Here is a 26087-nt window from a genome sequence, read left to right as displayed (position 1 = left end):
AATAGAAAGAGGAGGACTTGGGAATAGTCCCGAGTGGATAAAACATAGGATATGAGCCAACAGTGTGTGTTTGTAGCTTGGAAAGCCAATCGTATCCTGAGCTGCATCAAAAGAAGTGTAACTACTAGGTTGTGGGAGGTGATTATTTCCCTCTACCCCACTCTGATGAGGCCCCACCTGCAGTACTGTGTCAAGGCCTGGGGCCCCCAGCACAAGAGGCATGCGGTGCTGTCAGAGCGGGTTCAGGGGAGGCCACAAAGATTCTCAGAGGGCCACAGCACCCCTCCTATGAAGACAGGCTGAGGGAGATGGGCTTGCTCATCCTGAAGAAGGTTCTGAGGTGACATTACTGGAGTCTTCCAGTACTTAAAAGGTGCTTATAAGAAAGATGGAGAAAGACTTTTTAGTAAGTACTTTTTAGTTAGTACAGACTTTTTAGTCTGTACTAACAGGACAAGGGGCAATTGTTTTAAACTGAAAAATGGCAAATTTAGATAAGATATAAAGAAGAAAAATTCCACAACAAAGATGGTGAGATACTGGAAGTAGTTGCCCAAAGAAGCTGTGGATCCTTGGAAGTATTAAAGGCCATATTGGATGGGGCTTTCAGCAGCCTGATCTAGTGGAAGGTGCTCCGGCCAATGGCAAGGGGTTGGACTAGGTGGATACTGAAGATCCCTTCCAACCCAAACCATTCTGTGAGCCTACAGACTGTGCTTCCATGTACAGTTCTGATTGTCCATCAGCCATTTGTATCACCATCTGCTGTAGCAGTTGTCCTTCTCTTTCCAGTCTGCAAGTGCAATCCTGCAGGTGTCCTCCCTGCCACATGCCCTGGAGGGGATGCAGCCTGCCTGTGTGACCCAGCCACCGGAGCTTGCCCGTGTCAGCCCAACGTAGTTGGTACAACATGCGACCAGTGTGCGCCAGGCTACTGGGACCTGGCTGGAGGAAAAGGATGTCAGCTCTGTGACTGTGACGTGAAAAACACCCAAAGTAGCCAGTGTGACCAGGCAAGGAAATTACTCTGCTCTCTGGGAACTGGGAGGGCAATGTTTTGGCATGACACGGTTGGGACCTTCTCATATGGGGATGGATTTTTGTCATGCTTTCCAGAAACAACAAGTCTTTGGAAACTCGCGGTTGGCGTAATTTGGCTTGGAGCCATTATATTACATGTGCTGTTCTGATACTGTGGCTTTACTTGTAAGCAATTACTCTTTGCCTGTGTGTTTCCTTTTAAAGTGGATCATAGAAATACATGAGAAAATGACACAAGGAAAAACTGCCCCATAAGTGTACATACAGGGAAGAAGAAGTCCAGGCTTGGACCTTTAGAGTCTTGCATGTGTTTGGTTTTTTAAGGGTTTCTTTTCACAAAGAGCAGTGGTCATTACATCAGTCATGCATCATCAATCTGGCTACTACTGTATCTTTTCTCATTTTTAATTCTTGGGCATTTTCTAGAGCAAGAAGGTAGAAAAAATAAAACAGTACTTCAGAATAGAGAGCTGAAATTGTGATTCATGGAGACAACAGCCATTTTGCTATTGACTTCATAGCACCAGGACGTTGCACCAAGCTCTTGCTGATGTGCTTTCACATTTTCCTTTCAATATGCTCTTTGTCGTGGTTTACTTAGTGGAGCTATTATTTTTCCTACAAAACGTAGCCCTTCACACAGAAGAACTACTACTGCTTTTCTGAGTTATCAGAGCTGTAATTCCCTGCAGTTTCATTTCAGCACTGAATTCCAAAACAAATTTTTCTAGGGCAATGTGCATAATGTACCCTGGAGGTTTTCCATTGCAATATATCTATCATGTAGTTAAAAGTTGAAATGTTAAGATGAGTACTTTGTTCCAGCAAAAATAAGCCATCAATCTTTTCTGGAAAAGAAGAAAAAATCCTCTCTCAGATAATAGTCAGAGGATGCATTCTCAAAGATCAGACTTGACCATATGAAACCTCTCCTATTAGTAAAGAAAAGCCAGCTCTCAGAGTAATTTTTTTTTAACATCCTTCAGTATGAAGATGGTAAAGGAAGTTTATCATGTTAAACCATGTTCAAACAACATGCAGAAGCAGTGTCACTATGGTCCCCATGAAGCTATATAATAAAAGTCACAGAGCAAAGAAGAAATCCAGTAAATAATGTATATGCAGTCATACTACATGGGCAGTTGTTAAAACTTGAACTGTTTCCAGCTTACAGGCCAGTGTCTGTGTAAGGTAGGCTATGGTGGGAAACGCTGCAACGAATGTGAGGAAAACTACTTTGGCAATCCCCAGAAGCATTGCATTTGTAAGTATTATAACTGGGCTAGAAACTGCCTCAAAATAAATGTTTGTGCCTTTATTCATAAACGAGACAAAACTTATATCCAGAGAAACAGATACATTTCAGTGTATGAAATGATTAAGTTGTTTATATTGTTTGTCAGTGTTGTTCCTTCTGCAGTTTTGGTGGAACCATGGAATAATCAAGAGCTGAAGAAAAGCCATTAGACTTCCCCTGATGTGAAGGCCATCCCCTTCACTTTGACTTGAACATTGGTTTCATTCTCTGATATTTAGAAACGGGCTGTGCTAGCTGAAGGCTGCAGAATGAGTATGTAGTTCAGCTCTCAGCACACAGCTCCCCAGCCCAGGGAGCACTGGGATGAGGTATCAGAAGGGATTTATCTCACCTGACATTAGCTGTTCCAAAGCCTAGTCTGACCTAGTCTGAGCTCCTCTGATCAGTGGTGAATTTTCCAGGCAGTGCAGGTAGATAAGATGGTTTTTTGTCCAGCTTTTGCTGTTCTGATTGAGTATTAGAAAAGTGTTCTTCACTGAGAGAGTGAAACAGGCTCCCCAGGGCAGTGGTCACAGCCCCAAGCTGCCAGAGTTCAAGGAGTTTGGACAATGCTCTCAGGCATAGGGTTTGAATTTTAGGTGATGCTGTGTTGGACTTGATGATCCTTGTGAGTCCCTTCCAACCTGGAATGCAGTATGATTCTATGAGTACCGATTTAGATTGATTTTTAGGTGCACCTGCTTCTCTTCTTTGCCACAGAAGGAGCCTAGATGATTGACACACGATACATGGTGGCCTTTGGGTGGCTGAAGTTAGCTAGCATCTGTTTTTCCCTTTAGTGTAAAAGAACAGGGAAGCAGTGCTAGAATAGCAGAGTTGGGCAGAGTGGGGGAACACTCCAACTTGTTCCAAGTCAAAAGCTCTAGTAGAAACCTATCAAGAAAAATAAACCCCATACATCAGAGTCCCACCTAGCAAGGTAATGTTGTCCCTTGGCAGATCCAGCCAAGCGGGCTCAAAGAGCAGCAAAGAAAACCAGTTTCTATTTATTGCGTTAAAATACATGATTGTGCCTTCTGTACGCCTTACTCCTGCAGAAAAGGAACTGCAATATTGCATATAACTTGCTGTCCCTTTCTTGCAGCATGCAACTGTAACCCAGAGGGAACCAGCTGGCCTCGGTGTGACAAAGCCACTGGTGTGTGTAACTGCCGTGCTGGTGTCACTGGGCGGTTCTGCGACCAGTGTGGCCGTGGCTTCGAGAAAGACTTTCCCTCTTGCCGTCACTGTCACCTTTGTTTTGATGAGTGGGACACTGAAATTACTGCCCTCGCCCAGACTGTTCAAGGGTTAATGAGGTTTGCTGCAAGCCTAGAAGATAAAGGAGGACGGATGCCCAGCTGTGACATGCGATTCAAAGCCTTTGAAGATGCCATTTCTGAAATTGAAAGAATTTTGAAACGTCCTGTTTTTTCATGGGAGGCACTCTCAAGCATCAAGGATTTTCATGGCTATCTTCAGTAAGGGCTCTGCTGCCCTGCTAAAATCCCTTGGCTGACAAAGCAGACTTCCCCCAGGCTTCCCCCATGCCCTACTCTTCAAATCCCTCTTCTAATCAGAAAAAGATGCTGGAGCGCTAATCTTCTGCTTTCAGTAGATCCATGAACAAAATAACCTATATAGATATACAGAGAGATATATGTATGTGTCCCTGTTTATTGGAGGGAAATTGGACTAGGTGCCCTTTAAAGGCCCCTTCCGATTTAGGATTCTATGATTCTGTTCTCTGATTATTTCACATACGGCTCCCCTAAAGCATATAAGTAAATGTTGGAATTTCCCTGTTCCTAATGTTTTCCTAAGTCATTACAAGTAAATGTTTCTGCTCATTTAGAAATTTATCTCTTGTCCTCTAAAATAGTGTGTACCTCAATTGTTTAAGAGCAATTCAGTCTGACTTCTGCATAACTGTCACTTCTCTCGTAGACAACAAATTACACAAACGGGTCCGATTCGTAGTATGCCATATGAATTTCCTGACCTCACTGAGAACATTGAAGACATTGGCGAAGAAGCTGATCGTGTCTATGAACTTCTACAACAGAAATTAGATCTACATCGCACTTTTCATTACTTGAGCCTCAAAGGTAAGGCAGCCAGTACTGAAATAGATGAACATATGCCATGAAATTTCACAATGTTTTTCTCACTATTGAGCCATGCAACATTTCAAAGATCCTTAGATTTTAGTTCCATGTGGTATTACAAAAATCCAAATACTATAAAGTTTATTATAGTAACTTTCCAAACTCCATTTTGTTTTAAAATGCTTTGATTTCCAGCATCCTACATTTCAGATGCAGATATATGCATGATCATATCAGTCAAAAATCTCATGAGCCCAAGTGTTTCCATCAGGATTTAAAGGCCACCCAGTTTCGCTTTATAGACTCTCAGATCATACAGTAGAAGAGAAAAGGATATTTTCCCTGTTTCTGACTCCTCTTGCTCTTAGCAATACTTAAAAAATGTTGTGCAGCAATGGTTTGTTTAATTAAAGCAGAGAGTCGTAGAACAACTTCTCAGTGTTCCCATGAGAAAATACATGACTTTATGTGGTAAGGAACTGGCTCTCCATCATCACAAAATGTGAAAACAGAACCGAGTTCCTTGGCATTTTTAAAATAATTACACTGTCTGTGCCTGAGCTAAGTATAGTCTCCATCAGCTGCTAATGGCAATAATAACAATGTCACATGCTTCATGAATTCTGGAAAAAGACAGGAACGTATGATTCAGGGATCTTGATTAGATACTAACTAGATCCACAACAGCAGGAGACTCTCAGCAGTATACACTCCACCATCTGACCAGAGAGGTGGCTGCTAAGGTGTGAACCCCCAGATGTTACAGTGAGCACAGAAAATAGAATTTAAAGGCAGTGCAAACCCACTTTGAGATCTTTCATGTTTTGTACAAGCAAGAAGAAGACTGGACTAAACAGGACTAAAAAAATGAAGGGAAGATCAATGGTATATAAAGCCGAGGGAAAGGAAAAGGGATAAGAGGGATTAATTAAGATTTAAGGTTTCTTTGCACTGTTATACTTGGCAGTGCCTGGGGGACCAGTCTTCTACTCAAGTCCCACGTATGCAGTCAGCACAGCCATCACAGTCACCACGTCCTAATTCAACTGGGTCTTGTGCTGACTCTGAGAAGGCAGGAAGGCAAAGAAACAATCCCAGGGAGCTCAGTGGATGCGCAGCTGAACCATCTGCGGTGCTCTCTGGTCACATTCCAAGGCTTTTTCATCTTTTGGCCTCTGGGGGCAGATAAACAGCCCTATAAAAAGCACACAGGGGTATGGGGAGGGGAAGACCTTGAATTTAAGCTGAATTGTTGGTCAGGGCCGCAAATATTCATTGGTGCTGCTACCAAGCATCTAGCAGGACAGAAATAACATTTCCCTCAAGAAAGCCAGCTTCCCCAGTGCCTGGGAGAAAGCCTGGTTCCCTCATCCCTTCATCATTTCAGGACGATTCAGGCTATGGCCCTGTCTGCTTTTTTTCTCATGCTTTTTTGTTGGCCCAAGGAAGTGGGACAGAGCAGGATGGAGGATATGCCTATCTGGGGGACATTTGACACCTGTGCCCCAGGCACATGTGGGGAAATGGGCTCCTGCCTACCTCTCTTTGTAGAGGTTCAAGTGAAATGAGAGTTCAGGACTTTTCTTGAACCACCTCATGGGCATATACTCAGCTGCCTGAGTTGGAAATGTCAACAGTTAATAATGATTGAACTCCCTGCAAAAAGAAAAAAAAGACACGAGTGTCCTAACAAGAATTCTTGCAGTTTATGAAATCTCATTAAATTACCTCTTTCCAATCTTGTTTCCTGGTTTTGCAGCCACTGTGGCATTGTAATGTGATGAGCCCAGATTCCTGAGCTGTAAATCAAGTCTGTGCTAAGAAACTGTGTTTAACATAAAGGAACTTTGGAATCCCTACAGCTCCATCACAAACCAAGCATAAAAAATGTGTTTGGGCCATTTAACGAAGAGTTGAACCACTGTAAAATATTTCTGCAATGAAATTATTGCATAAAAAACAGCCTCTTGCTTAGAGCAGCCTCTTGCCAGGTACTTTGTATTAGAATCTAGCTTTAAACTGTACATTGTTTCCAAGAGGTACAAAATAAAACAAATAGCCTAAGTTCCATACAACTACACATCATTCTGCTTCAGCCAAAGCAAGACCAAGAGCTTTAGAGCCTGGTAAAAAACAGGCAGGACCTGACGAGAGTGTTCTCATTGACTTCAACCAACTTAACTGAGTTGTTACCAGCCCAGTGAGATGTTAATCAATGACCTCTAATGCTTTTGCATTAACAAAACATCAGTTCTGGATCATTGCACATACTTCTGCGTGACAATTTGGGGAAAACTTTGGGTTCCCTGGAGATCTGACAGCAGTAACTTTAAATTGCGTGTTTTGCAAAAAGCCTGATTCGTTTCTTTAGGCTATTCAACTGGGGAAAAAATATATATATAGATATATTCTCCATGGTTTTGAGTCTCTACTTGAGGAAAAGCTTACATTAAGCAAACAAGAAAGCATTCATTGCCTGCTCTAAAGGCTTATCATGGAAATGCTTTCTTTCTTTTCAGTACATCAACTCTGAACTTGTATTTCTCCAGAGCCAAGAAAAGTAATACATTTCCATTTATAATTAAATTTTGGCCCAGAAGACTTTAACTTTTGGGTACCATGCTGAAAATGGGGAGGACAAATGCTTCCTTGAGCCACAGTCACAGAGATTATCATTTCAATTTACAAGTGGTGTGAACAGATTTCCTGCCTAAACTTCAATTCTGAGGAATAACATAGGATCCACTCCATTTTCATCTATTGTAGCAAGTGTTATGCGTATTGATAACTATCCCTGTTTGGTATTTGTCTGAGTAAAGGATTAGAAAACTTGAATGAAGAAATGGCAGTTTCTGTCCATCCCTCCCGTCCAACTTCAATCACCACAAGCAGACCTGTCACTCACCATTGCTCCAGCACTCAAGTAAATACGTGAATAAAATCAAATGCAATCAGTTGGTACTCAACGCTATTTCTGTTGCTGCAGAGGCCATCAACAACATTAGGAAACACTCTGAAGTATCATTCCTGGCAGAACAGAAAGCTCGTGAGACAGCCCCTGTGGTAAGGCACTCGGAGCACACAAGGCAGAGCATGCTCACTGTGATGCACAAGCGGGCCTGGGAAGGGAGCAGAGTGCTGGAGCAGCTCAAACTGGTCAAGATCCCTAGCATTCAACACTTGGCTGAAAAGGTAGGTGCTGGGGGTTTGTGATGGGAACTAAATAAAATCTTCCTTTTTATGCCACTAGTCTTTTTTATTTTAAAAGAATAATTACATGCATTTTAAATCTGGAGAAGGACACTTCCCTGGCACAGACCTGCCATCATGTCAGGCACAGCTGCAATTCCCAGCTGTGGTAGTGTGGTCACTAACACCCTTCTGGCAGCCATTGTTCCCAGGGCAGGCACAGCACCAGGAAATGTTCAAGCACTTTCCAGTCTGAAGGGGGCTTCAGTGTAAATTCAGAAAGATTAACCCCAACCTCCTCCATCAGTGGCTTAACCTAAGCAGAGCAACCCATGAGTGGATGAGAAGTGTTTGCATGTCCTTTGTAGCACCTGTAGAATGGGAAGGGACAAGAACTTTGTCCCTAGCACTGCCAGTTCTAGAACAGAACATCCATCTTGGCCTTTAGTCTCAACATCTGTGTCAAAGTGAGTAGAGTCTTAGGCATGCTACTGTGTTTTGGAGAAATTATCCGGGTCCTTCAGAACCAACTGGATAGACTTGGATGCTCCTTGGGCTGGATACAGCATGAGAACAGTTTCAACCTTTTGCCACAGAGTAAAACAAAGGTCTCTGCATAACACATATTGCTCAACAGATGGCTGCTGGAAGGAGAGGTTTAGAGCCATGAGCTGTCATTGCATCCTTCAAGTCAGGGAAAGGGATCCTTTCACTGGCAGTGATCTCATTTTGGAGATATCCTGACTAGGTCTCTGGGAAAATCCCATGCACTGTCCAACATCCTTCCACCAGAAGTGTATCTCAGATACCCAGAGAAGTCCTGACAAAATGTTTTCCTTATTGCAGATCTGCGGGGTGCCAGGAAACCATTCCTGTGCTGCAGCAGCCTGTGGGGGAGGCCCAAACTGCAGCGGAGCTCTTCCTCTCTCCTCTAGTGCATTCAGGAAAGCTGAGGAGACTGCTGTCCTGCTAACTAACTTGACTACTCAGCTACAGGACCCTGAGAATCAAGTATGTGTATCAAAATTACATGTGTTCAGTGCAATGCATGGAGGATGGGAAACTGGGCAATCTATTCCTGGGAAACACCGTTCATGAGAAGTGTCTCAGCTGTAAGTCAACAGTTATGCTAAAGCCCTCAGTACCAGGGAGTTGCTTCCCATGGCACTGCTGCCTTTGCGAAGCAGGCTCTTCCTCTTCTCTCCCTGGATACTGTTTTATATTAAGGAGTAAAAGCTGTTATAGCATAGACTTGCAAATTAGAGAAGCGCAGCTTGCTTCCCTAAGTCAGAGGGAAAGATAAGGGTGGGGTCGTGCCCCCACCTTCATAGGGATATTGTTGGCTATATCACAGCTAGTCATCTGTACTCCTTATGCAGTAAGTGGAAGGAGTCAGGCAGCTCCAGCTTCATTTTATCCAGTCTAGCTATTCATCTCAGGAATACATATGAATTACTTGAAGGTGCTTTTTTTTCTTTTTTTCTTTTTCCTTTTTTCTTTTTTCCTTTTTTTTTTTTTCCCCACATTGCATGAACAGCTGGCTTAGATTTGGATAGCTGACTTGTAGATAGCTAAAATGAACAGAGATGAAGATGAAGTAGCAAGCCCCAAATCTACAAAAACTCATTTGCTCCTTGGGCAAAGAGCAGTGAGTGACCTGGTGATGGACTCCATCCTTACGCCACAGACATGATGCAGTGCCAGGAGTATTACAGTCTACTCCCACCAAGGGACAGTGCCTCTAACCATGCCTTCCTCACAGCTGCCAAGGTCTCATGAGTCATGGTGTCCTGTACCAATGGACATGGTGACATTAGGTTAATATTGTCTTATTGTCACTGAGAAAGATTCAAATGGTAGTATTTGCCAGCAGCCCATGCTTATCCCATTAAGATTGCTGTGCATACCATTAAGATCAATGTATACAATTTTATGTTACTTTCATATTTACCATTAAGGAATTTTTGCAGATAACTTCAAGCCAAATATTTTCTACCCCCTGTAATGTTTATATGGGCATCAAGTATTCAGCTGCTCCAATTTATAAAAATAACTCAAGGAAAGTGTGGCCAACACAACATGTGCAAAGGAAGCAAAACAGACAAATCCCAAAACCACAGTTTGTTCTCATTAACAATCAGAGAAAATGCCTGTGACACTGATAGGCAAAAGCCATTTTCCAATAGAAACATCTTTCTGCAGTGGCTTTGTCCCCTCCCTGCATGGTGCCTGGGCATCCATTTCCTCCTTTTAGAATCCACACCACACTACTGCACAGTTAGCGTGTGTAGAAATGAGCAGTCAGGAGACTCTGAGGCCCCAGTCATGAAGGAACAACAGGAATGGCCCTCCTGCAGATGTTGCCAAAGTAGAAACATCATTGTTTTTCTTGCTGCCTGGGGAAACAGGGAATTTCTTCCATCTGTACCTGAGCATTTCCTTAGAGCAAAGCACAACTCCCAGAAGAGCAAAATACTATTGGAGTTTGATAATTAAATTAAAGCACTAAGTTAAATAATCACGTATATTAAATTAATTGCAAAATTTAACTCTTAAAGACAAGTATTAATTTCTAGCTTTCTTGTACTTTTAAAAAGTGCATTTTAATGTAACTCCAGCATAGAAAGGCAAATTAAATTATGTAATGAATCAGATCAATGACATATCACAACATTGCATCAGAAAGCAAGTCAGTGCTTTTTCTTTAGAAATGGTTTGGTGATGGTTGCACAAAGGAAAAAAATACTTGATTTAGGCTTCTTCTTAGGCTAGACAAAGGCCATTATGTAACAACTTCAGGAGCTCCCCAAAGCAGTCTCCTACTACAGGTGTTTCAAAGCCATGCCAAGTGACCCCACTTGGAGCTCACACTGTGAGAGCTCACCTTGCCAAGCAATGAATACGGAAAACACCGCTGCTGTTTTTCATAGTATCTCCAGGTTGAAAGCATCAGAAAAATGGCAGAAGACACCAAGCTGAAAGGCTCACACTTCAATGGGGAACTAGAGAAAGCTAAAAACCAGATTAAAGTCGACCGAGAAGTCACAAAGGAATTTATCAGAAAAGTGAAAAACTTCTTGTCAGGTAAATATGCAAGGAAAGTTCTTTCTGACTCATTTTTCCTTACTATGTATTCATGTGTGCTATAACAATAGATGGCTAGAAAGTGATTGAGCTGCATACATATCAGATTTCTTGTCCCCTCCAGATCTATGCATTTTTTTTCAATTTCTTCCTCTCTAGTATTTCTTTCTCCTAGAGGACAGCATTTTCTATTATTTTTGCCATTGATTTGCCACGTTCTAATTGTCATATTTTCTTAATTTACCTAAATTGAAGTAGGCAAGTAATTCCCTCAGTTCCTGGGTTAGCTGAGTAAAGGGCTACTAACATAATTTCATACAATGTATGACATCCAGGCATGTTCAGTGCATCCTCAAATTGTTATTCCACCCCCTTCTTCCCGGCCCATAGGGGCTCTCTGTAGGGAGCGTGGGAATTAGGACACAAAGTGACAAACTGCTCCATCCTCTAAAGCAGTAACTCGAGGAATCAAAGGATTCTGGTAGAACTTCAGCACTCATAAAAAATAACAAAACAATATATGCCCTAAAACCTTTTCCACCCTCTCAATTGCAGAGATGTTTTGTTGCCTGTTAGTTTTTGTTTTTTTAATCAGATGCACATAAAAGGACTTGAAATACATTCGTATTTTCTGTAATCTCTTGCATGTAGCTGATCTGCTCATTCCCTAAGGACTGCATGCTGGCAATCCTTTGGCATTCACGCCTCTACATCCAAACAGCAGTGAGTGCTGAGGGCTCTCTTTGTTAAGGAATATTTAAGGTATTTTACAGAATGTGAAGAAAAATTTCAGTCCTCAATGTTCTCATATTTTTGTTTGGTAGCAATTGACAACATCATCCTTGGCCTTTTTTTATGTGTTCTTAGAAGACATATGGCATTTACTAATCATTGCAAATGCATTTCTTCATGAATTTTTTGTTAGTAAATTGAAGTTTATGCACCGTGGCGGATCAAATGGATACAGTTACATCAAATCTACTGTACCGTACACTGACTCGCATGGCAGTTTTAGATGAATGCATTTTGACAGAAGACAGCTCTCTGAGATGCACAGCTGTTTGCACTTGTATTTAATTCTCCATCAGTTACTTTGGAGCATTAGCACAAACACATAATATGTTTCAACTGCACTATCACCCAAGGTTTTGTCCACAAAGGGAAGTGAGTAGAAAAAAGACATGATGATGAGACATGGCAAAGCGTTGGCTCCTCTGACCCAGTGTACCTGCCCCTCTTAGCACTGCTAGTACTGCAATGGGAGTACTTGGAAGAGTTGATAAAACATGTTTTTCTCACTCTGAATTCCCACCCTATCTCAGCCTGGCCCAAATCCCTCTCTGCAGCTTAGCCTTCCTCATTAACCTGTGAAGGAACCTCTTTCTGAGCACTGTGGCAACTCTAGGGAATGGATTACCCCCACCAGCTGGCTTGGAAAGTCTCACTCACAGCCTGGTCTCCCCAGTGCCTCTTTGATCTGGGGGCCAAGGGAGAAATGGGTTCTGACACATCTGGCTGCGTGGTGCACCAACTTAAAGCCTTCTGTGTGTTCAGTTCTGCATCAGAATTTTAATAACCTAGTTCAAAGTGAGTTCAAATCCTCAGTTCAGCCAGCTCTGACAACACTAACAGCACTACCTGGAAGCATAATATTAATTCACAAAATGTTGGAGGTAATTCTCTTACCCCCTCGCTGTGCTTGTCAGCTTTATTCTGCCGCACAGCTCGATGTCTAGGCAACCATAACGATCCTTTGCATTTGCTGGGAGAAAGCATGCACTTCAGAACGTCTCAAGCTCAATTTCTGTTGCAGATGAGAGTGTGCCTCCAGAAGACATCGAGCAGGTGGCAAGTTATGTCCTGCAGATAAACCTTCCCCTGACTCCAAGAAAACTAACAAGCATGCTTGGTAAAATCAGAAGCATTATGGCCCACTGTGAGAGCTACAAACTGAACGCAAATAAGAGAAACAGGAAAAGGGAAGTGGCTCAGACACTGCTGGTGGAGGCATGGGCTGCCGAGTGAGTAAGCTGTTCCCTTAACAATGTGCAAAATCCAGCTGAGATTGCACTATGGGCAGTAGCACAGTCCCTACCCCAGACACTGAGTGTCTAGGAACTCTGGAGGGAAAGCTCAGATTTCAGACTGCTGTTTTCCAGCAGTGAGCAGCCACAGTGGCCTAGGCTGTAGGATCTGACGTACTACAAGAGGTGGTAGCTGCCACCAGCTCCTGGTCTTGCTGGCTGAACACAAAAGACCAAGGGAGCTAGCTGCTTCCATGTGGGACCTGGGGCAGCATCGTATCTCGTTCCACGAGAGATTTAAACATGGGTGAGCAAGAACCAGCCAAAACTGAGGAAGAAGAAAGTATGTTCACCTCATAAATGAGCATTCCTTGCCAACACTGCTCTGCCAGGCAGCTCGCAGCATCCATCCTCTCCTTCAGCACAGCAGTTGATGCTCTCCCACACACAAGGCCACTACCAGTGTTTTGCTTTCATGAACCACACTTTTAGGTTGTTGTCGACTTGAGGGAACATTTCTGCATGTGAGCACGGGTGCATTTGAAATGTGTTTGCTCTGCTCTCAACAGCACAATACTACATGCACTTTCTATTTTTCCATTTTAGCAAAGCAGCTAAAGCTCTTCCCCCTGTGGACAAAATTAATGACGAACTAAAAAATGTTGTGAGCTCCCAAGGACGCTCCAAAAATACCCTCATGAAGTTAAATGAAGAGATACAAGGAATCAAAGCACAAATCTCACAGGTATCTTGCTGTAAAGCTTTTAATGTATGATTGAGCTTATCCCAGTTTTTCCTTAATGTAACTGTAAATTAAAATCAAAATATGTCTCAGATACAATACAAATTCCATAACATGTAAGGGGCTCCTCTTGTCTGTCAGTTGCTATTCATCTCCTTCATTACCAAGCTCTGCAGGTGGGATGGACAAGGCACGAGAAACCACAACCTCCAACTGTTCTTTTCCAGGCTGGGAACCAAATGAACAAGACAAGCAATGAACTCAATGACTTTTCAGCAAAACAGTCCAATTTGGAAGATGAAATTACCACACTGCAGATGAAAATGCTGATGAACAAAAATCAAGCTACAAATGTGAGAACAGGGGCAGAAGCAACATACAAGCGAGCTCAGAAAATTGATAATGTAAGCCTTTCTGTCTCACATGAAAGGAAAAAACATTCCTTCTATGTTTGATACTGTTATTGATTCAGAAGTGAATTGTGTTAGCCCGTTTTCCTCAAAACTCTTTTAAGTTTTCCTTATGCCACGCCATGTATAATTCCCTAGGTTATGTATAATTTCTGTTTTATTTTAAAGTTTCTAACAGCCAGCACTTCAGTTTGCTTGAATGAAAGAAAACATACACATTTCACTGGCTACTCCATGACATTTTTCCTTGCACTGTGTATAAGACTCAAAGTCACCATGGGCACCAGCAAACACAACAGAGCAAATCACAAAACCAGATATTAAAATATGTGAGCGATGGAAGCACTCTGTTCACTCGTCTCGTGCTGTTCACCATTAGAGAAAAACCTGGTGGGAGTTCTGTGGAGGCTGGGGTTGGCTGGGTGCTTTTCAATAGTTCCAGTTTCTTGAGAATGCTCTGAGGCAGCTGGAAATTTGCTAAAAGGCTGTGTGAAGAGAACCAGACACCCATGGCTCCAAAGGCAGAGCATGACTGAGCATCCAGGTTGTAAGAAACCGATGTAGAAATCTAACCTGCAGCCTCCTAGGCACCCCAAATCAGCGCAAAATGGAAGTAGCCAGTAAATATTCCAGTGAAAAAATGTTTTTAAAAAATATTATAGGTAATGCATTACATGTGAATCAAGCCTCATAGCAAAAATGAAATATATAGAAAAGCCCTATCAAAAGAAATAAAAACAGCGTACGTAAGTTCTAAAAATCTTTAACTGTTTTTTTCTTTACATCTTCATCCTCACTGACACTCCAGATTCCTCCGTGGGCAGTTTGTTTCATCAATTTATACTTGGCTTTGCAGAGCACTCTTCGGTGTGCACTTATGATGGATTGTTTTAAGGTTTAAAAGATTGAAAGATTTTAAGCTTGGTTCAAACAGATGGTTTTTCTACACTTTTTTTTTTTTTTTAAATACCCTTTGGTATGCCAGGTTAATTATAAGATGCTCCTAAACTAAGTAATGGGGTTTCGTTACAGGAATTCACTGACATTAAAAGGAAGTACACCATTCTTCAAGACAAGCTGAAAGCAAAAGGATCTCCAAAAGTAACTCTAGAGAAAGTGAAGCAGCTGAAGGAAGAAGCAGAAAAACTGGCTGAAGAGACTGAAAAAAAAATTAGAAGAATAACAGGTGATGTTCTCCTTTCTATAGCAAGCAGAAGAAATTGTGGAAATTAAACTGGAAGCCTTTCCCACTGATGTTAGCAGGCCAGGTTCACCTGAAATTGGGTTTAAAATAGTTAAACTAGTGAAAATCACTGCTTGAACGTTCACTAACAGTTTCCCCGTAGTTGAATTGCTTGGAGTAGTGGGGTTTTTTTTGTTGTTTTGTATTGTTTTTTGACATATGTTGGTTGCAATAAGCAGAGGTCAAGAAGTGTCCATAGTGAGACTTGCAGTGATTTGATTCAGGCAGAGTAAAAGCAGGACGTGCAAAATCTGTGCAGCCTGTTTCAGGTTCTCAGAGACGGGCTTTAAAACTGTAGCTGCAGATGTAGCCAGGAGCTTTGATTTGGGTACTTGGACTTTTCATCTTTCCTCTGCACTCTGCCTTTTCTTACACTACCTGGATGACAACTTGTGTTACCAAGAGATGCAGGTAGATGTTTTTCCATCAAAAGAGAAGGTGCACATCCACATGCAGGGAGGCTGCAGGGCAAACTTCCAGTACAGCTCACATAATTGCACTCAGAGGAGCTAATTCTGCATGTAGTGAAGATCTGGGCACCCCCACTGGGAATTCTTGGGCATAGGATGCTGTTCAGTATCCAAAACTGCCATGTAATGTCAGCAGAACTGAAGCAGAAATTGCATCCCAGGAGCAAATCTTTCAAGACAGGAGCCAAATAAATATTTTGAGCAGGCATTTTGAAAAGAAGTATTGAGAGAATTTCAGTCTTTCCAAACGCCCATGCTTTGGGAACAGGCAGCAAATAGGGTGCCATTATTTTCTCACTGGTTTATCTTCACAGGTACTAGGAAAATACTTCTGTAAATGAAGAAGACCTAAGCCCATTACATTCAAATTTTCTAGGCTTTACACACATTAGTAGCTGCAGTGCCCCTCTGAATGTTTTCAATTAAACCAGCTGCTTTAAGAGCTCTATGTCCTGCTCCATCATAGCTGACAGACAAAAGCACATGCTGAGAAATGAACTGTTTTAAAGCTGTCATGTTTTTCTCACTGTCTAGAAGCCAGGTTTTTCCCCCCAGTTGCATATATAACATTCTCCATTTGAAATGGGCTTATTGCCTCCAAAACTGCTGGAAAAAGGAACGCTGTTAATCCCTGGATTTTGCTTACAGAACACATAAGTGCATTGCTGCATGTGACTTTACTCTTGCAGATTTGGAGAAGAAGCTTCAGGACCTGAATCAAACCAAGCAAGACAAGGCGGAGCAACTCAGACAATTAGAGGAACAAGTGATAGCCATTAAAAATGAAATCACAGAGCAGGAAAGCAAGTACTCAACGTGCAAAAGCTAAGGGCTGGGCAGGTAAAGTGCAACAGAGGCCTCTGTGTATACCACCTCATGAGCACAGGGTGGCTGTCCTCCGTATGTAAGTCTGAAGGTGTGTACAGAATTTTGGTGTGGGGCGTAATGTAACTTTCTCTTGGTTTTTAGTCTGAGTTTATATGGAGTATGAACAACTTTTAATAAACTTTTAATAGAACACCCAACTAAGTAATCAGGATACAATCCTGAGGGGAACTCAAAATTCACAGCTATCCACAGCCTGTGACTTCTCATTGCAAGGGCTGGAAATCATAGAATCATTCAGTTGGAAAAGACCACTAAGATCATCCAGTCCAGCCATTGACCCACTCCCACTGTGCCCACTAACCCATGTCCCACAGTGCCATGTCTCCATGTTTCTTGAGTGCCTCCAGGGACAGTGACTCCACCACTTCTCTGGGCAGCCTGTGCCAATGTATTACCAGGGAAGAGGTGGAGCCGGTGTCCCTGGAGGCGTAAAGAAACATTTAGATGTTGTATTTAGTAGGGAGATATTGGTGGTAGGTGGACAGTTGGACTGGATGATCTTGGAAGTCTTTTCCATCCCTGGTGATTCTATGATGTTAAGATGCGTGGACTAAGAAGGTTGAAAAAGGACGATTTGTAAGAGATCACCAGACAGCTGCCTCAGAGATGGCTCCCAGCACTCTCAGTTATGTTGCTGAACCCTCCAAGTGCCTGGGGCTGCCTGCAGACCAGGGCAGAGCCTTGCTGAGACAGAGCAGGGGGCCACCTGACCCTCGGGGGAATCCAGAACCGCACCGGACCACCAGGAGAGGTGGGTAACAGGCAGCAAAGCCCCCAGTGCCCACTGGATGGCAGTGCACAGATGTTTAACACAGAAATCGACACTGAAATCACAGCAGCACCTTTTTTGTGTGTTCCTAAGGGGTGGCCCACGTTTTTCATTAACACGCGCTCTCCGGCTTGAGAACGGCCCCAGCATTTCAGCCCAAGCCGTGGAGCTGAAGGCTGCACACTCTGAAGAAGTTTCTCAGCAATTCCCCTACACGTGGTGCTTTACAGCAGCCAGGTTTTGCACAGCAGCTCCTTGCAGCCATACAAAACGCAGGATTCGTCCTAAGTTTTAGTTTAGAATTTGTTTCTAATATTAGGTGGGAGTTAGATAAAGGCTACAGAAAGGGTATAGTGTTAGAAAGGCCAAAGAGAGCAAGGCCTCTGCTTCAAAATCTCACCCTTGGTACTCCTGGAGCTGAGCAGAGCATCTCCAGCTTTCCCTCAATAAAAATGGCCATGCCCACCTGCACTGCCCCACAGGGAGCATGCACTCATCGTGGGCTGTGTGTGTGCTGTGAGGAGCCGGGCACTGCCTCCATCAGTCCTGAGGCAGCCCGGTGCCAGCAGCGCACGTACAACAGGCCTCACGTGAGAGCCTGCCTTGCGTCTGCCCAAGGAGATGTAACCTCTGCAGTTATTGGAGTTAAAAGCATCTGTACCTGGTGGGGGGGCTTGGATAGGAACAGTTGGCACAGAGATCTCAGTGTTGTTCCTGTGACTCTGACCAGCTGCACAGCAGGCAGAGTGCCACATGCATCGCAGCTCCTGCTGTACAACTGTAACTTTGATGTGACCTGGCAAAGGCACGTGCAGGCTGGGTGCACAGAATTTGCACAGAATTTGCATTTTACCTTTTCCTGAATTTTAGCACTTCAAAAAAAATCACCTGTGAGAGGCAATAAAGCAAGCCTGGAGATGAGATGGATCCATGGGAGGAAACTTTTTAAAGTGTTTTTGTGAAGTCAGTCTGCATGCACATGCTTGATCTGGATCAAACTCACTTCGTACAGTCCTCCCAACCCCACTTCTCTTTCTTGTGGAAACAAACAACATTTAATCAAAACCATGTGAAATCAAACAGATATTCAATCAAACAGGATCTTGTCAGATGTTTCTGGGCATTCAACCACAGCCGTGCTACAACAGGCAGTGAATTGGGCTTCCTTGAGGTCAGAGACATCCCTGAGCCAGGCACACATGCAGCTCCGTGGGCACACACAGTCTGGGTTAGATACAGAGAGGGCAACAGTTCAGCAGGACCATGAAAGAGAGAAAAAAAGGAGAAGAAAAACCTCAATAAAAATTAGAAAAATATGCCACACAAAAGAATCCAGTGGAAACACTGTTATTGCACACAGACAGAAGGGACACCGCAGAGCACCTTCTGCCCCTTACTGCTGGAGCTCACCGACTAGCAGAGTAATGCATTTTCTAAGTAGGACAAATGCAGTTGTTGTATTGAAACTGAAGCAAAGCCACGCTGTGATTTGCATGACAGGACTGTGAAATTCTATGAGTTCCGTGAATTCAAAGACCACATTGCGAAAGAGGTTTAGAATAACAATACCTCAATACCTGCCCTACCAGCAAAGAATGGTTTAATTTCCTGGGCATTTTTAATGAAACACAGCCATGAGCCCTTAGGTAGTGAGCCCTGGGTTATGTTCCAGACCTGGTGTTTAACCTTTAGGGCAGGCCACTTCGTATCTCTTTGTTTCTGCTTATCCATCTGTAAAACGAGAGCGAGCATATTTACCTACCCGGCAGGGTTTTGTGGGACGCAGCCCGCCGCACGTTTCCATTCAGTGACTGCAAACAGTGAGGGCAAAGTGTTCTTGAGGGACACCGGTACCTGGCAGAAATTTACGTACCGCCTGTGAGTGCACAGCACACCGCGTGTGCAGAACTCAGGACCCGTCTCAGCACACAGAGCCCACGGGATCCTCCATTTCCAGCCTCACTCGCAGCAGGAGGACAAACGCTGCAGCTTCAGCCTGCCAGCAGAGCTCCCGCTGCACTAGCAAATCGGTCTGCTCTCCTCAAACCGTCCCTCCACCACCATCCCGATGCTGTGTGTCTGGAGCTGGGGAGAGGCAGCCGGCGGCCTCTCCTCGTGCTTCGTGGCCACCGAGCACTGCACGATATTAGCTGTCCCAGGGGCGGCCAGCACCTTGCCCGGCCTCGGACGGCGGGCAGCGCGCAGGTCGGTCTCCAAGCCCATTCCCACACGGTTTCTTCGCCGATAACATCTCTGGCGGGCGTCGCCCCGTCGGGTACGCTCATCCCCACACCGGAGCACGCGACGCACCGCGACGCACCGCTCCTTCACCGCCTCCTCCCCGGCCATACCGCTGCGGCGGGGCCCCTCGTTGGGAGGGGCCGTCCTGGGCCCGCCCCGCCGTCGGGCCGGGAGCGCCGTGCAGCCGGGCCCGGCCCGGCCCCGCGGGGGTGGCGGGGCGGAGGGGGAGGGCCGGGGGCGCCCGGCGGCGCGGAGCCGCTCCCCGAGAGCCGCGTGGAGCAGCAGCGCCTGCGTGCAGCGGCGGCTCTGAGGCTGTCGGCGGCGCGGAGCTTCCGGAGCGGGGGTCTCGTCCCGTCCCGTCCAGACCCGTCCCGTCCCGCCGCTCGCCATGGGCCGCCTCCCGCTCTACCTCTGCTGCTGCCTCGGTAGCTCTCGCCCGGCCCCGCTCCCTCCTATTCGCGTTCCCGCCGCCGTCGGGGCGCGGGGAGCCCCGGTCCGGCGCGGGGGGGCTGAGCTGGGCTCCTTCTGACGGTGGTGCCCCCTTCTCTCTCTTCTCTCCCGCAGCGCTCCGGGTCGCGGTGGCTCAGGAGCCCGAGTACAGCTACGGCTGCGCCGAGGGCAGCTGCTACCCCGCCACAGGCGACCTCCTCATCGGCCGCGCCGCCCGCCTCTCCGCCTCCTCGACGTGCGGCCTCCGCCAGCCAGAGCCCTACTGCATCGTCAGCCACCTCCAGGTGAGCGGCGCCGTGCAGAGCCCATTGGGGAACAGCGGGACCGGGGAGCCCCGCGCCGTCGGCGCCCGTTGCGAGGCGGCCCCGTGCCGTGAGACGAGTCGGTGAGACGGAACGGGCCGCCGTGAGTTCCGTCAGTGCTTTTCCTTTATTTCAGCCTTGCACGCAGCCGTCTAGACAACTTCCTGATTGCAAGTGGTCTGTAGTGCTCGGCCGCTGCGCCCGTAACTTAATTATATTTGTATGGGCTGCGACGGACGGGACGCGAGTGGGGCTGTCGGGTTCATCTGTGGGAAACACAAAGGCCGTTGCTGCTTAAGCTTAAAAGCTCTGCGTTCAGCGGAGATGGAGGATAGGAATGGAATTTCGATAATCGGCAGCTCGGTTATACGGAAAGTAAGGAGATAGCCCCGGGGCAGGGCTGCTGCAGACACAATGGGGGCAGACAAACGCGCTTTATTGGCTTTTGCCATCCCCAAAGTGCTGAAATGCCGAGGTGCTGTTTATATCCAGAAACACCACTTCGGGAGTTGAGATGTGCCCGCGTTACTGATGCCAGGCCCACTCCAGTGTCTGTCTGGTGTGTCTGTGCCTACTTCTAAGCACTGCCAGGCTGTGGGTGCAGGAGCATCCCCTCTTTGCCCTGGGACCAAGCAAGACTAGTTGCTATGGGATGTGTGGCTTTGCAGCTGCTCAGGGACAAGGATGAAGTCGGTGAGATGGAAAGTTGGCTTGGCACAGACCTGGTGCCCTGGTGTGGTGAGAAGTGCTTGTCCAGCTTCCCAAGTGGTACATACCACGCTTGCACCCACTGGGTTTTTTTTGTAGACGGTGCAAGCTGGGTTTGTGGGCACAGCTTGAGATTGCAGTCTGAGGTGAAGTGCTGGTAGAAGCCTGAAAAGTTGGATTCAGAGAGGGGACACTGGTTGCTGAATGCCAGTGGGCTCTCTGCATGCACTGGAGATGACTCCAGATGTGAAGAACTCACATCCCCGAGTGAGCTCCTAAGAACCACGGCTATTTCACACATACAGCTTTGTGTGCACGTTTCAGTTCAGGGATTTCTGGAGATGCTGCCTCTGGTTGGGAGCTCTTCTGCCTGCTGGCAGGGATTTCCTGAGCTTTGCAGCTTAGATAGAAAGCATACCACCCATAAAAGTACAGTTTATGGAATTCCTGGCATATTTTCCGTTTGGCGTTTTGCATCAATTTATAAAGGTAAATACACTTATCAATTAATTGAGAAACAAAGCACCACACCTTCAATGCCTCCCAAAGGCAAAATGCATGGAATGTAGTATGAATGAAAAATACTCTTATCTGCAGGAAGCAACTATCGCCCGTGGATAAAATCGGTAATGCTGGTTATCTTGTTGTTTCAGGAGGACAAAAAATGTTTCATATGCGATTCTGAGGACCCCTTCCATGACACTCTCAATCCCGACAGCCATCGCATTGAGAACGTGGTCACCACATTCGCTCCAAATCGTCTGAAGCTTTGGTGGCAATCGGAAAATGGTACGTGGTGCGGCTGGGAGCTGGGTCTCAGGCGCTCTCCCTTTGTCTGCGGTACCTCCGTGTTTGCTGTTAGCTCAGGGCTGGTAATTGCTGCTGAGGAAAGGATCACGCTGTTAGCTGAGAGCTGAGTAAAACGCTGCTTTTGTGTGTCCTGGAGTGGCTGCATATCCGTAACAAAACCCCGTGAGCCCTCCAGGAGTGTTGGAAAGAGCTCTCCCGCCCTAGCGAGAATCCTTTCCTAAAAAGAGAAGTTTCCCAGAGCGGCTCCAGGCCGTCTCGTGTCTGGGCAGGAGAGCAGAGCAGCCTTCCAGCCGTGCAGATCCAGGGCAGCGCTGCCAAGGAAGGGCTTCACTGCGGGGCTTCCCCGCACTGCCGGGACTGCAGGCTGCTGTCCTGCTGCCACGAGCCTGGGTTCCTGCTCCCATGTGCCAAAGGCTTACACTAATACCAGAAATGAGCCAGCAAGCTAAAAAATTCAACAAGTTGCATGTTAGTTTGGTGGCCTTTATTTTATTTTTTGCCCTTCCTCTGCCCTTCTGGCTTTTATGGTTCTGCTTTTGGCATGCTTTTCTATAGAAAGCAAGGCATCTAGATTTTCATCCTGCCCTAAAGCCAGATGGACAGGATGGGATTTCTGCAAATGCGCTGGCAGGAGCTATCTGACTCTGTTAAAATAACATGGTAATATTTGTAACATTTCTGTTGCTTGGTGGGAAAATTTTTCCTTAAGTCCTTTTTAACTGTATTTGACCATATAGATCAGACTACCGAGCCACTTGTCCTACTGGTTCTCTTCTAGCATTCCAAATAATTCATGTTTTTTGCAAAGGCTTGGCAGCATCCACACAGAAAAGTTCTTAGCTCATAAGGTCATGAAAATGTCCTTCAACAACGAAAAACAAATGATTCTTTCTGTCCAATTCATGTTTTTCCCCATTCAGGCATGCAACAGAAGAGTACACTGCTGTACACTACACGTCAAGTCACAACTGGTTGAACATTTAAGCACTTTGTTGGTTTATTCTTTTCATTTTTTAACCTTCCTCCTCTCTGTAGATCTCACTTGATTTTTTTAAAATATTTCTGACTGCAGTGTGGTTGGTACCCGGCTGTTTTGGGAAGTCTTTTATATGACAATATAATATTTGCAACTTGTTGTTTCTGTACAGAGTCCTTGACCATAGGTAGTCACACTGCACCACTTGAAAAACGTTTTGCTTGTCATGATTTCCAAGCCCTTGTGATTGCAAAGCAGGGCTGGGGTGGCTGGTTTGGGAGTACATAAAAAAAGATACCGTATAGAAACAGTTCTGTGCCCAGATGGACAAGAGAGTTCAGAGAGAGAAAAAAGGTGGGGAGCACTCCCCATGAGATGAGGTGCTAGATGTCAGGACTGCAGAGGCTCACAGCTGGTGTGCCGCTCTGCGGCTGCAATGTGTGCAGACAGCCTGGGGCTGGGCTTGTGGTGTCCTCACTCCTGCCAGTCCCTGAGCACTGAGCTATAGGTTGGCTGGGTTCTACAGCTGTCCCGCACCTGGTGCTGTTAGATACATTGCGGTCTGAAGTAAAGGCAGTGCAGGCTCATGCTTTGGGTACAGCGTGTTTTTGCATGCACAATAATCCCATGCATAATGCAGTCTTCAGCAGGTCCATAATGTCTCCTTGTAACTCATTAATGCACTATATCCCTTTTTGATGTTAGAGTCAAGTGGCAAAGAATAGAATCCCAGTGTCACCAGAGCACAGAGTCTTGGTGAAGTATTGATGCAGAGGCTGCCAAGTGTCCTTCCTTGCTGCACAGTCCCTTTTCTCTGCTCTTGCAGGTCTGGAGAATGTGACAATCCAGCTGAACCTGGAGGCTGAGTTTCATTTCACTCATCTCATCATGACCTTCAAGGTAAGGATGCTGCAGCCTTACCTGTGGTGTGAGCTCTGCACAAAGCCCCATGCGTCTCCTAAAGACAGGGACAAGAGAGTCGTCACAGTCTTTTGGTATTTGGGACATGGGCTCCGTGTGAGTTGGTTAGCCTGATTTTCAGATCTGTCAACCATTAACTAACTCCTGAAGTTGCTCAGCTATGACTGTGTGGCTTGTGTTGTGCTTAAACATCAAGTGTGTGAGGCTGCAGAAGGAGTTATACAAAATCCAGGTTATTTGTCTCTATGGTGGTTGTGTGTACAGATATTAGCTAGATCATTTAGAAGTGAGGATTTTTCTTTAAAAAAAATTGGCTGTTATCAGCTTTCATTTGGCAAATGGGAAGGTCTTCAGGAAGAAGAAACATCTGTACACAGAGTGTCTTTGTTTCTCGCCAAACAGATGTCTTGGAATGGCAGATTATGTCCTGTACATCCTAAATCACAGGCAAGTGCTAGCAGCAGCCTTCAGCTCAGTTTAGGGGCTGCAGCTCCTGCAAGGCTAAATCCATGCTCTCTACATGTAGACAAATCTCTTAATTTATGCGGAATTGTAGGGGTTGGAGGGAGATCTAGTCTGACCTCCCTGCTATAGCAGGTCCCCTATGGTAGGCTGCACAGAAAAGTGCCCATATGGGTTTTAATGATCTTCAAGGAAGGAGAATCCACAATCTCTCTAGGCAGCTTGTTCAACTACCTCTGCTGGACTCTCTCTAGAACATCCCTGTCTTTCTTGCACTGAGTAGCCCAGAACTGGGCACAGCACTCCAGCTGTGGCCTCAGCAAGGCAGAGCAGGGGGGGAGGATCACCTCCCTTGACCTGCTTGCTGTGCTGCTTTTAACGCACCTCAGGAAATCATTGGCCTTCTTGGCTGCAAGGGCACACTGCTGGCTCATGGCCAACCTGTTGTTCACCCAGGTCCTTTCCTGCAGGGATTGGCTTTCCAGGAGAGGCGGTTAGTTTTTCTTGTGAAATCTGCTTGTTTTTCTGACAAGTGGTGGCTGAGGTGGTCTCTTCTGGTCACACTGCATGTCCCTGGCAGTGAGGGTTCCCTGAGGAGCCCTGGCCTGGTGCTGGTGGTGCTGGGCTCACTGGGTGCTTGGTCAGGAGGAAGGCTAGGGGGAAAAACAATTTTAGTGGTGACTAGTTGTCTTTGTGTGGAAGGCTCTTGAGCTGCATTACCTCTGGTTGGCTTCATTTTCTGTTGGGTGAGATACCAGTTTGTAAGGAGGGTGATATTTTCAGCTAGGAACCAGAAAAAAAATTTGGTTCTAAACATGACTGAGATGTTTTTGTGCTTGGCTCCTTGATGGCTTTCTCTGAATCCATGCTGTTAATGATGCGACTTGTGGCTCTTCTTGATGCAAGTCAGGTATTCATATCTGCGTTCTGAAATGCAATTGATTGAAACATTATTATCACAGGCCCATGAGGTCTCCCTGCAGAAGATGGGAGGAGGTATGGCAAGGCAGAAGACTGTGCTGCTTTTCACAAGCAGTGGAAAAAATCCCTTTGTCTCTGGAGCCCTGCTTTAATCTCTAGTTTTGAGATAGGATTTGAAATCTGAGAAACTTTAAGTTTGGGCACTTAACTGCTTGATCACTGAATGCAGTCTTTTCTAAAGATAGATGATCTTTGATTTGATGTGCGTTGCGTTGAAGATCTGCTTCTGAACAGAAAGTAGGATATCAGCAGTAAAGGGTGAAAGGGCAAATACTCTCTACAGAGAGAGGAGAGATGAAAATCCAGACGTGTTGATTCCTCACAGTTAGAAGTGTTCCATGTAAATGTGAGTAATAGCTAACAAAATACAACCTCCTTTGGTTTTCTCATTACTAGACATTCCGCCCCGCTGCAATGCTGATAGAAAGATCATCTGACTTTGGAAAAACATGGCAAGTATATAGGTATTTTGCATATGACTGTGAGAGCTCATTTCCTGGGATTTCAACTGGACCCATGAAGAAGGTGGACGATATCATCTGTGATTCCCGATACTCCGACATTGAGCCTTCAACTGAGGGAGAGGTCAGATGTTTCTTTTTTCAAACGCTTGTTGCGTAAACGTCTTCCACACAAATTCAGCTTCCCTGAGCCTTCTTTTGTACTGTTTTTCCCCAGGTCATATATCGTGTTTTAGATCCTGCTTTCAGGATTGAAGATCCATACAGTCCAAGAATTCAAAGTATGTATGCACTTATCTTCTAGGCTCATTTGGAAGTATTTCTGTACTTATAGCAGCAATCCACAGTCAATGTCAAACATTAGCCCTCATGATAATTTTGAAGTCATATGAATGCGTTCCTGGTGTGACTTCTTTTCCTGACTCAGTGATCTACTGGGAAATAGCTGTCGGTGTCATCAGCTCATGTGGTCAGTCTTACCACCTTTGTTGTAGTTGGTTCTTTCCGTAT

General features: G+C 45.3%; 2 protein-coding genes across 2 annotated transcripts in view; both read left to right on the top strand.

Moving 5' to 3' along the window:
* LAMB4 (laminin subunit beta 4) overlaps positions 1–16623 on the top strand; it is a 44038-nt gene extending 27415 nt beyond the window's left edge. Inside the window, exons 23-34 of the mRNA XM_042815389.1 lie at positions 793–1013; positions 2209–2305; positions 3444–3819; positions 4286–4446; positions 7433–7638; positions 8482–8646; positions 10566–10719; positions 12533–12740; positions 13350–13488; positions 13713–13889; positions 14928–15081; positions 16298–16623. Of these exons, the coding sequence (XP_042671323.1) occupies positions 793–1013; positions 2209–2305; positions 3444–3819; positions 4286–4446; positions 7433–7638; positions 8482–8646; positions 10566–10719; positions 12533–12740; positions 13350–13488; positions 13713–13889; positions 14928–15081; positions 16298–16437 (2198 nt within the window). The 3' untranslated portion in view covers positions 16438–16623. The remainder of the gene's footprint in view (positions 1–792; positions 1014–2208; positions 2306–3443; positions 3820–4285; positions 4447–7432; positions 7639–8481; positions 8647–10565; positions 10720–12532; positions 12741–13349; positions 13489–13712; positions 13890–14927; positions 15082–16297) is intronic.
* Positions 16624–17037: 414 nt separating this feature from the next.
* LAMB1 (laminin subunit beta 1) overlaps positions 17038–26087 on the top strand; it is a 43722-nt gene continuing 34672 nt past the window's right edge. The window contains 10 exon segments of the mRNA XM_042815829.1: positions 17038–17072; positions 19223–19523; positions 19525–19567; positions 19570–19871; positions 19874–19931; positions 20071–20240; positions 21620–21755; positions 23579–23652; positions 25513–25701; positions 25795–25858. Coding sequence (XP_042671763.1) covers positions 17038–17072; positions 19223–19523; positions 19525–19567; positions 19570–19871; positions 19874–19931; positions 20071–20240; positions 21620–21755; positions 23579–23652; positions 25513–25701; positions 25795–25858 — 1372 coding nt within the window.

The sequence above is a fragment of the Centrocercus urophasianus genome, unplaced genomic scaffold (genome assembly GCF_019232065.1).
Source record: "Centrocercus urophasianus isolate 14NV4802_14NV808 unplaced genomic scaffold, USGS_Curo_1.0 seq_15, whole genome shotgun sequence".
Lineage (NCBI taxonomy): Eukaryota > Metazoa > Chordata > Aves > Galliformes > Phasianidae > Centrocercus > Centrocercus urophasianus.
Note: the sequence above shows the minus strand (reverse complement) of the source record. Positions and strands in the feature narration are given on the sequence as shown.